This window comes from Ranitomeya imitator, chromosome 10, assembly GCF_032444005.1.
Source record: "Ranitomeya imitator isolate aRanImi1 chromosome 10, aRanImi1.pri, whole genome shotgun sequence".
In the NCBI taxonomy this organism is placed as follows: Eukaryota; Metazoa; Chordata; class Amphibia; order Anura; family Dendrobatidae; genus Ranitomeya; species Ranitomeya imitator.
The window spans coordinates 18301186-18312158 of NC_091291.1; the positions used below are offsets into that span (position 1 = coordinate 18301186).

Genomic DNA, 10973 nt, shown 5'->3' on the forward strand with positions numbered 1-10973 from the left:
GACACACAGATTTACATCTCTGGACCAGATATCACCACCCTACTAACCAGAATCCCTCAATGTCTGTCCGCTATTTCATCCTTCTTCTCCGCTAGATTTCTAAAACTTAACATGGACAAAACAGAATTCATCATCTTTCCCCCCATCTCACGCGACCCCCACAATGAACCTATCCATTACAGTAAACAGCTGCCCACTCTGCCCAGTCCCACAGGCTCACTGCCTCGGGGTAATCCTTGACACTGATCTCTCCTTCAAACCGCACATCCAAACCCTTTCCACTTCCTGCTGCCTTCAACTCAAAAATATTTCACAGATCCGTACATTCCTAAACCAAGAATCTGCAAAAACCCTAGCCCATGCCCTCATCATCTCCCGCCTTGACTACTGTAACCTCCTGCTCTTTGGCCTCCCCTCTAACACTCTCGCACCCCTCCAATCTATTCTAAACTCAGCTGCTCGACTAATCCACCTGTCCCCCCGCTGGGAACAGAGGGGGCATAGGTACTTTGAGAGGTCATTATTATAGTTTGGGGATAAAGACTCAGCACTACTGCGTTGTGGAGGCATAGAAATGGCACTATTACCTTGTGAAAGCACAGAAGGGGCGCTATTGCCTTGTGGAAGCACAGAAGGGGCACTATTACCTTGCAAAGGTACAGAATGGGCAATATTATCTTATGACGGTACACTAAGTGTATATATGTGGCACCACAGGAGTCTGGTTGCCACAGTGGCATTGCCTCCCTCACAGGGGGGTGATGACATGCCTGGAAGCAAGGAGGGGTCCCCTTGCCAGGTAATACCAGCATCCAACGCTTTCCTGACTCCAGACCAGAAGGGGGAGCTCTAACACCTGATTTCAGGGGAGCTTCCCTATAAGTTCTGGCCTGGAGGAGGAGTCAGTCAGTGTCTGGGAGAGAGAGACAGGGTTTGAGTCAACAGAGGAGAGAGGAGAGAAGTAAAAGAGAACCTGGGGAGTGGAGCTGTGACTAAGCTCACCCCACTGTACAGCACTAGAAGCCGGATGCCGGAGTCCATGGCTGATGGGTACAATAGTCCCAGCAGCTAAATCCAGAGGGCAGGGGACAGCAGACACCTGAAGGCACAGCAGCAGACCAGAGCCTGGAGCCGCCATAAAGTAGCGACACCTGCATTTGGCTCAAGTTGTCTGCCATACGGGCAAGTACTTCAGAACAATAAGGAACATAGGACTGAGCATAGCTTTAGGCAGCAAGGACCTCAGAGGACAGCGCAGTAAGGAGGCCTCCAAACCCATCTGGCTTAGGGATTCCTATGTTGCTTCCAGGCTCCCCGGACCTCCATTGTCATCAGTAGCTAGTGCCCCGGCCTGCCTGCACTTCAAACCGTGAGTAAAAGTGTGGAAACTGCACCCTGCTGTGTCCTTGGAGTTATTTACTGTGCCATTTGCCCTGCACTATATTCATCATCACCATCTTTAACCATATACGGTAAATGCCCTGGGACTAAGCCCTACCTGTGGTGAGCTGTAACAACTCTGCTGCATCATCATCAGCCCCAGCGGTCTCTTTAAGCAACGATGGCCATCCCTAGCCAAGTACCACAGGTGGGGTCACGAATCATCTCTTATAAACTTTATTTCCCCTTTGATGATAATTTTTCATTGGACACCCAGGGCCATGGACCGAGTCACTGCTGATGTGACATATCCCTTTAAGAACCAGCCAGGTACGGAGTATCCCCACGGCCCTGGAGAGTGCTCCATATAGTAATAGTCGGTTTTGTTACATGGGCTCGTGGAGCCTAAAAGCATTTTCAGTCCTCGACTTTGCACTTATAGATGACTCAGCGGGAAGCCACAGGATTTCTTGATCATATGATACATGTAGGAAATTTACACTACACTACTACACGAGGTAGAAAATGGAGGAGTGCACGATGTCTGAGGTAAAACTTTCCTCTATGCTTGAGTTAGAGGACACTAGCACATGATGTGTGAAGTGAAATTGTCCAGTTTTGTGAGGTAATAAACTCTCCATTATACTCTTTGAGGCTGGAGACATGCTTCTGCCTTATCTTCTGAAAGAAGAAAGTGGAAGAGGCAATGAGATAGAAAGTTATATTTTGTCATGTACTATTCCCTCTCAAGAGTAATACAAAACCAGACACGCAAACGGATGGCTGCTTCTAAAAAGGATCTCCCTCTATCTACAGTCATGTTTCCCCTTCGCTTCATACATCGGGGAGTTTAATTTGTCAACATTTGGCCAAATCGAGACATTCATGTACGATGGTCCAAGTACGGACCGGCCCGCGAGTCTCCTGACTCAAAGTTAACAGTCTCATCTATGTCTACGAGGCTGTCAAGTTCAGGACAGAAGACCGGCGGCTTGTAGTCGTACTGTGACATATGGACATCTGAAAGAACTCTTAGGCCACGTGCACATTGAGTACTTGGTCAGTTTTTTTTTTTTTACATCAGTATTTGTAAGCCAAAACCAGGAGTGGCAGAGTCAGAGAGAAAGTCTAATAGAAGCACGTCATCACTTCTGCATCATATACCCAATGCTGGTTTTGGCTTACAAATACTGAGGTAAAAACTCATCAAATAATGTGGTCTTAAAGGCAAAAATAAGCAAACAGATTTGGACACAATGTTTTTTTGAATGCACAGAATTTTTAATGATTTGAAAAATAGCCAAAAAATCCACAGAATCCCTAAAGCCTCCAGAAACACCAGCAGAGAATTTGCTCTACACAATCAGTAAATTATTCTGAAGAAGAAGAAGAAGAAAAAGAATAAGAATAAGAATGAGACTCATGTGAAATCGACGAACTGCTGCTACTGCTGCTGCTGCCACTTGGAGAATTTGAAGAAGACTCAGATGTGGCTGAGCAATCCATCTGACTGGGGTTATATATGGAAGAATAGTAGGTTGAAGGACCACCGTTGCAAAAAATTCTTTGTGGTGCATCCTTGAAAAGCCCATTTCTCAGTTTTACCTGTGAACACACGATGTGTCAGAATATAAAAAAAATTCCATCAGACTTACCTGCTCTAGTCCAAAAGTCTACAAATTTAAACGGAATCTGTCACCCCATTTTTTGACTATAAGCTGCGGCCACCGCCATCAGGGGTTTATCTACAGCATTCCGTAATGCCGTAATGCTGAAGGATAACTCTCATCAGGTAACCACCATACACACAACATGTCCACACTCCAGGCCACAAGGGGGAGCTTTTGATCCTATTCCTAGGTGACTCCCATATATATATATATATATATATATATATATATATATATATATATTTTGTGGTTTGGAGGGAGAGAGAGATGAGATTCTGTCAGAGGACAGGGGAGAGTGCAGACTGACAAAGAGTGTCAGAAGGTCTGAAGAGGCCCTTAGTCTGAAGTACTACAGCCCCTGAAGAAAGACATACAGAAGGAAAGAACATTGTTCAGTGAGCGTGCAGGAGAGCGGAGCACAGGAGAGTGATATCAGGGGAGACCAGCTGCGAACAGGCTGCCTCCCTCTGAAGTGCAGATAACCGGTAGCCAGAACACTGAGGTTGTAAGGGACTCTACGACTTACAGCAGAGACCGGCAGGACAGCTGAACTGCAAGTTACCTGTCTGCCACACACACCTGAAGACACAGTAACACATAGAGCCCGGGGCCCTGTGATCTGGTGCCCTGGACTGTGGCTGCCTGAAGTCTTCAGTAAACAGGTTAAGGGACTGCAAATCTGTGTCCTTGCTCTTTACTGCTCCATTCACCATCTTCCATCCACACACCGGGAGCCCTGGGGATATACTTCACCTGTGGGAAGTTATACCATCTAGCTGCCATAACATAACATAGCTGCCGGGGTCACATTAGCGTATGGCATCCGATGTGATGAGCTAATGACACTGGGTTGCGGCAAGTGTAAGCCAAGTGAGAGAATCGCAGCACAGAGGAGACGGAAAAAGTAATTTCTCCATCTCCTCTGTTTCTAGCGTTGGCGGGAATCGCACTGCACTTTGGTGACATCCGAGTGCAGTGCGATGTTTCACACGCACCCATAGACTTATGTGGGTGCGTGCGATCCGAATTTCGCATGCAATCGCAGCATGCTGCATTTTTTTTCCAGTCCAATCTCAATCCAATCGGAGCTGGAAAAAAAAAAATGCAGATGAGCACACAATCAGAATAACATTCGTCTGAATGCAATACTTTTTTTTTTATAGGATTGCATTCGCCTGATTTATTGGCAAGTTTGAGGGAGGCCAAATCGGATGAGTGCAAAATCTGAATATTCTGCATTTTGCACAGCGTTTTACAGCAACGGCAATCAGATTTTATGATATCTCATCCACTCTCCGCATAAAAGTTCTGTAGTGTAAACTGACCTGTGATAAAGTTTTTTTTTTAATCCGCAGCATGGTAATTCATGATGTGAATATACAGGACTAACCTAATTATGTAATAAAGAGAGATCTGCTTTGATGCTCAGTGTATCAGCGTGGCTCTTCCGTGCACGTATTTGAATTTTACAATTTAATTTGGAGCAGGCACAACGTCTCAGAACGTCCCACATTAAGTGGCGACGACCGTATCAAGATTGGTGTGGATTTTGCCGCTACAAGTTTTGCTGTGAATGCTATACCCTAAACATTTTTTTACATGTTTATGTCTCAGACCTGATAAAAGACATATTTCCAAAAATTAGAAAAGCTTCTTACCGTTTTGGTCGCCCATTACAGAGAATTTGGTGCATTCAGTGTGGGCTCCTTGACACGTCATATTCCCTTTAGGAGTGCAACTCTTTGCATTCGCATAACATACCGGGCACTCATTATTATTCTCAGTCTCATTTATTGGTGGCACTGTCGTGCAAAAAAAATGTAGCATGCTTACAACAGGAGCAATCATCCGATCTAGGGCCCACGGACGCAGGCACCTGAATTTCTACTGCCGCCTTACTTCTAGTGCACCATGACCCAATAATCAGCTTTCACTTCATGCGCTATATCCTGTATGATCCACATGAGGGAGCAGTTGTTTTGCTGATCATAGTGAGAGTTATGCTGGAATTTGAAATCAATAGATTCGCTTGAATACAGAAACCAAATTTGATATCAAACTTGTCTAAAGCACATGATATGTGCTCCAATTGTCAGAAAAGACAACTTTTATTATGCCATGATTTCTCCTGCTCCTAAAGCATATTAAATTGATGATCTGCGAAGGGGTTAAAGACAACATGATATCACACACACCTATCCCCGCACTTGTCCCTGCTGCTGTACTTCCGAACGTATTCCTACAGTTAGTACTAAGGCCGCGCTGCACTCACTATTCTGCTGGTGCAGTCACTGTGTACATACATTACATTACTGATCCTGAGTTACATCCTGTATTATACTCCAGAGCTGCACTCACTATTCTGCTGGTGCAGTCACTGTGTACATACATTACATTACTGATCCTGAGTTACATCCTGTATTATACTCCAGAGCTGCACTCACTATTCTGCTGGTGCAGTCACTGTGTACATACATTACATTACTGATCCTGAGTTACATCCTGTATTATACCCCAGAGCTGCACTCACTATTCTACTGGTGCAGTCACTGTGTACATACATTACATTACTGATCCTGAGTTACATCCTGTATTATACTCCAGAGCTGCACTCACTATTCTGCTGGTGCAGTCACTGTGTACATACATTACATTACTGATCCTGAGTTACATCCTGTATTATACTCCAGAGCTGCACTCACTATTCTGCTGGTGCAGTCACTGTGTACATACATTACATTACTGATCCTGAGTTACATCCTGTATTATACTCCAGAGCTGCACTCACTATTCTGCTGGTGCAGTCACTGTGTACATACATTACATTACTGATCCTGAGTTACATCCTGTATTATACTCCAGAGCTGCACTCACTATTCCGCTGGTGCAGTCACTGTGTACATACATTACATTACTGATCCGGAGTTACATCCTGTATTATACTCCAGAGCTGCACTCACTATTCCACTGGTGCAGTCACTGTGTACATACATTACTGATCCTGAGTTACCTCCTGTATTATACTCCAGAGCTGCACTCACTATTCTGCTGGTGCAGTCACTGTGTACATACATTACATTACTGATCCTGAGTTACCTCCTGTATTATACTCCAGAGCTGCACTCACTATTCTGCTGGTGCAGTCACTGTGTACATACATTACATTACTGATCCTGAGTTACATCCTGTATTATACTCCAGAGCTGCACTCACTATTCTGCTGGTGCAGTCACTGTGTACATACATTACATTACTGATCCTGAGTTACATCCTGTATTATACTCCAGAGCTGCACTCACTATTCTGCTGGTGCAGTCACTGTGTACATACATTACATCACTGATCCTGAGTTACATCCTGTATTATACTCCAGAGCTGCACTCACTATTCTGCTGGTGCAGTCACTGTGTACATACATTACATTACTGATCCTGAGTTACATCCTGTATTATACCCCAGAGCTGCACTCACTATTCTGCTGGTGCAGTCACTGTGTACATACATTACTGATCCTGCACATGACTCCATTGGTTTCTGATTGAATCACTTACTCTCCATTTCCTCTCCATTGCAGTGATCTCCATTGCAGCACTTTGACACATAATACACCTCATCCCCTGCAGACATGCTGAATGTGAGGTCACATAATTGCTCTTTTTTGGCACCGGATTTATGGATATGCCGGGTTTCACCTTCCTCTGCAACAGCAAAATTCCCTATTAGATTAACAAAATAACATGATGTTTACAGATAAAACTATTCGGCACAGGAACATCCCTAAATTACAAAGTGATAAACAGGGAGCCCAGAGAACACATTTTTAAAAAAAAGGGTTTAGACTGCTGTAAAAAATGAAAAGGTATTACCGATCTCCTGCAGCTTTATTTTGGACACCTACCTGATCTTCACTGGTATCTACTTCTCAGTCCAATTTTAACCACTGCTTGTATATATTTCTATTTGCAGTTTATTTACTGCTGCTACATCCAGTATTTATGTGTGTAGTGTATGGGATGTGGTATATGCTCTCTATTATATATATATATATTTATGTGTGTAGTATATGGGATGTGACATATGCTCTTTTATATATATATATATATATATATATATATATATATACTCATTCATGTATGTAGTTAATTATCTATTGGTTTATATTTATATAAGTGGTTTATTCACTGCTGGTATGTATTTACACGTGCAGCACATTAACTTCCAGTAATACTCATATACTCGATGCTTATTTCTCCCTTACAATTGTTGTGAATCAATTATATTTGTCTTTAGGCCACCACTATGAAACTATTTATGAATTAGGGGGGTAGAATCTGCTATACAGTAAACTGCCTCTCCAAGCTGCACAGACTTGTTCTAGATCTCTCCCACTAAAATAACACCTTTGTAGGGTTTCATTAACCAAGGATAAGCTGGAAAGGTTGAGAACAAGAAAGCAACGCCGGTTAGGGGAGATGCCATGCAACACAAAGTTTTAGGGCTTAGTATATAAAATAATAGCAAAAGTGAGGATAAATTACCCGTCTTTTTGACCTCCAAGGAGTTAAAACATCTTTTGACTGATGAGTCGCAAGTCACGGAGGTCATGTCATTACAGTCATCTTCATGGCAAGTCTCACAAACAAGGCAGGTCCCTGTGATAAAAGGCAGAAGACTTACTTTTAGGTCACATCTAGTGCTCCAAATGTTGGTATTTTGTTATTACCAGACAGTCGGGCTTTATAGGAGGTCAGGTTACATTTTTAAAGTAATTAATTTAGCCTTAAATAAAAATACTACAAAATAATTTAGACATTAATTACACTGCATCAGATCCCCTGTTGCTCCTGCTTCAGGCGCTATTGAAGTAGGTTATCTGATGGAGAGCAGACATAAAGTCTACACAAAAAGCTGTGACTTGAGACTTTTTTCAAAAGAATCACAGGCAGACAGAATGGCATCGGATTCCAGTTATGAATATTGATCTTTCTGTGTCAGGCGTAGGTCCTATAGTTCTTGAAGACATATTTTCAACATCATGGCGGAGACAAACGCAATGCATGTCACTGCATTGCGGTGCGGCTTGCTTATCAGCCCCGAATTAAAATAAGATTGATGGGTAACACTATATAGGCAGTGTTTTCCTATCAATCGATACCTAAAATCATGATATTAAATATGGCATTAATATCTTCTGCCTGGGACCTTCAGATGGGGAGGTTTCCTGAAGGTTGAGGAACTCTTCATTTTTTTGGGAACTGAGTCGCATCTCATTGATCAGCCCGCATTTGAGGTCACTAAGGGGAGCTATGTGGGTATGACTCTTGTCTAATAAAAAGTAGATTCTGAATAATAATCATTGTTCAGTTCTGGGAGATACAGCATGTTGTAGGACTGTATCATATTCCAAAGGTAATTGATCACTGGCTGATTGTGACCCTGTTGCCATGTTAATGAGCACATGCATGGACGGCTTACATAATGCCATTAGTGACAAAATCATTGTCAAGGAACCCACCTATCAGAAAAAAAGTCTTCTCCAATTATTGAAAGTGTTTCTTTCAAAGTTGTGAAGGTATCTGACATCATGCTGAGAAATCAGCTGATGACCCTAAAGTTTTCTTTTTGTGCGTTAAGTGTTGTCCAATGCACCTGTAAAACGTCTGTTTGCAGCCTGACTGATCAAGTATGATCTCGCTCTCCAAGTCCTCCACCCAACCTGGTATTCAATATATCAAATGTATTGAACGCAGCCACTCTTTTTACTGAACCAACTTTTGATTTGGAAGTGGAGTGTCCACTTGATTATTTCCAAATGATAGAAATGTTTTAACTTTTTTCTCCACATCTCTTGTTATGACTGAGTCCTATCACACGGGGAACAACAAACCAGGGGAGATGTTAAACCTGCACACCATAGGTTCCTATACAGACTAGGCAAATACCTATTCTGAACTTGGTTTGTCCCTGCCTGGCACCCTAAACTTACATAATGGTGCCCCCACTCAGCGTCGGCTGACCCAAAATGTTCTTATCTGCACCCTCAACTATACACAGAGTGTAAATCAAAACAACAACAGAACATAGTGCACACAGTCAGAGGGTGAGACTGAGATGTAGTCACACAGTCATACATAAAACACAGAAGGAAAAGAAAGGAACCCAGAAAGAGACCTCTGGTCTATGGGGAAACCCCCCAAACTCTAAAGGTACCGTTACACTAAACGACTTACCAACGATCACGACCAGCGATACAACCTGGCCGTGATTGTTGGTAAGTCGTTGTATGGTCGCTGGGGAGCTGTCACACAGACAGCTCTCTCCAGTGACCAACGATCAGGGGAACAACTTCGGCATCGTTGAAACTGTCTTCATCGATGCCGAAGTCCCCGGGTAACCAGGGCAAACATCGGGTTACTAAGTGCAGGGCCGCGCTTAGTAACCCAATATTTACCCTGGTTACCATTGTAAAAGTAAAAAAAAAAAAAAAACCACTACATACTCACATTCCGATGTCTGTCACGTCCCCCGCCGTCAGCTTCCCTGCACTGTGTAAGTGCCGGCCGTAAAGCAGAGCGGTGACGTCACCGCTGTGCTCTGCTTTACGGCCGGCGCTGACACAGTGCAGGGAAGCTGACGCCGGGGGACATGACAGACATCGGAATGTGAGTATGCACTGTTTTTTTTTTGTTTTTTTGTTTTTTTTTTACTTTTACAATGGTAACCAGGGTAAATATCAGGTTACTAAGCGCAGCCCTGCACTTAGTAACCCGATGTTTACCCTGGTTACAGGTGAACACATCGCTAGATCGGCATCACACACGCCGATCTAGCAATGACAGCGGGTGATCAGTGACCAAAAAAAGGTCCTGATCATTCCCCACGACCAACGATCTCCCAGCAGGGGCCTGATCGTTGGTCGCTGTCACACATAAAGATATCGTTAGCGGGATCATTGCTACGTCACAAAAAGTGTGACGTTGCAACAATATCGTTAACAAAATCGTTATGTGTGAAGGTACCTTAAATGTAACAAAATGGGAAGAGTGCTGAGAAAAGGAACATGCAAACAAACCTCAGGAGAAGCAATAGAGAAAACCTCAGAAAGATAATGCTTGACTGGGGAGCTGGCACTGCAAACATCCATCTAACTTGGAGTATAGCCAGCAAGGACTGCGTGTGCTAGGTGAATATAAATAGACCCTGTGAAGATGTGATAGGACAAAGTAATACGAAGTGAAAACACCTGCACAGAAGCAAAAAAGCAAAAGAAACACAAGCATTATCAGCAGTTGGACAGAGACAACACAGGCTGTGGCCCAACAGAGAGGGAAACTGACCCCAAAGCCATAGGTCACCGGTTTGAGCCATGCCATCTCTCTTATGAGCCTCTGGTGGATACTGGGCTGACTTTTTTCTTAACAGAGTCAGTCTTTATGAAGATAAGGACACCCATCATCAAATGTCTTTAGCAAATGGAGACTTGACTATGTTGTGTAGTTACATTGTTCAATAACTGGTCTGACAGGTCTTTTCTTCTATTTTTGACATGGACTATGCACACCTACAACACTGCCCATGGGTGCTGTCTATTGAGTGGTAGTTGAGTGGGAAGGACCTTTCCAGGTATTGTTTGCAGCCATCAATCTAGGGGCAAGCGCAGGCTGAAGACTAGCAAAGTCGTACTGACAGTTTTCCGTGCGATGAAGATGAGAGTTGATTAATTCTATTTAGACAAAAGATGCCTAATAACAATATTGGGATATTCGGAAGCAGGGGTTAGGGTAGGAAACAATAGATGCCATCAATTTTCAGGAACCCTTCCTATAAGGGGTTGTATATGCAGTGCCCCAGAGATCTGGTCGTTGCAGTATGACACTCTGCCACTAAGGGGAGTGATGGTACGTCTGATGGCACTGAAGGAAT

General features: G+C 43.5%; 1 protein-coding gene across 3 annotated transcripts; it reads right to left on the reverse strand.

The window, feature by feature from the left end:
• Positions 1-2686: 2686 nt before the first annotated feature.
• LOC138651292 (ly6/PLAUR domain-containing protein 8-like) lies at positions 2687-10511 on the reverse strand. Of its 3 annotated transcripts, none has more exons than XM_069741381.1 (5): positions 10388-10511; positions 7589-7702; positions 6602-6748; positions 4709-4852; positions 2687-2985 (listed from the first exon to the last, which is right to left on the reverse strand). In XM_069741381.1, exons 1-5 carry the CDS (start codon positions 10416-10418, stop codon positions 2897-2899), a joined length of 525 nt encoding a protein of 174 aa, XP_069597482.1. In that variant the 5' UTR covers positions 10419-10511; the 3' UTR covers positions 2687-2896. The 3 variants fall into 3 exon arrangements, 2 of the variants coding, with proteins under 2 accessions (XP_069597482.1, XP_069597483.1); XM_069741382.1 differs by lacking the exon at positions 10388-10511 and adding an exon at positions 10123-10243; XR_011315463.1 differs by lacking the exons at positions 6602-6748; positions 10388-10511 and adding an exon at positions 10123-10243.
• Between the last annotated feature and the right edge of the window lie 462 nt (positions 10512-10973).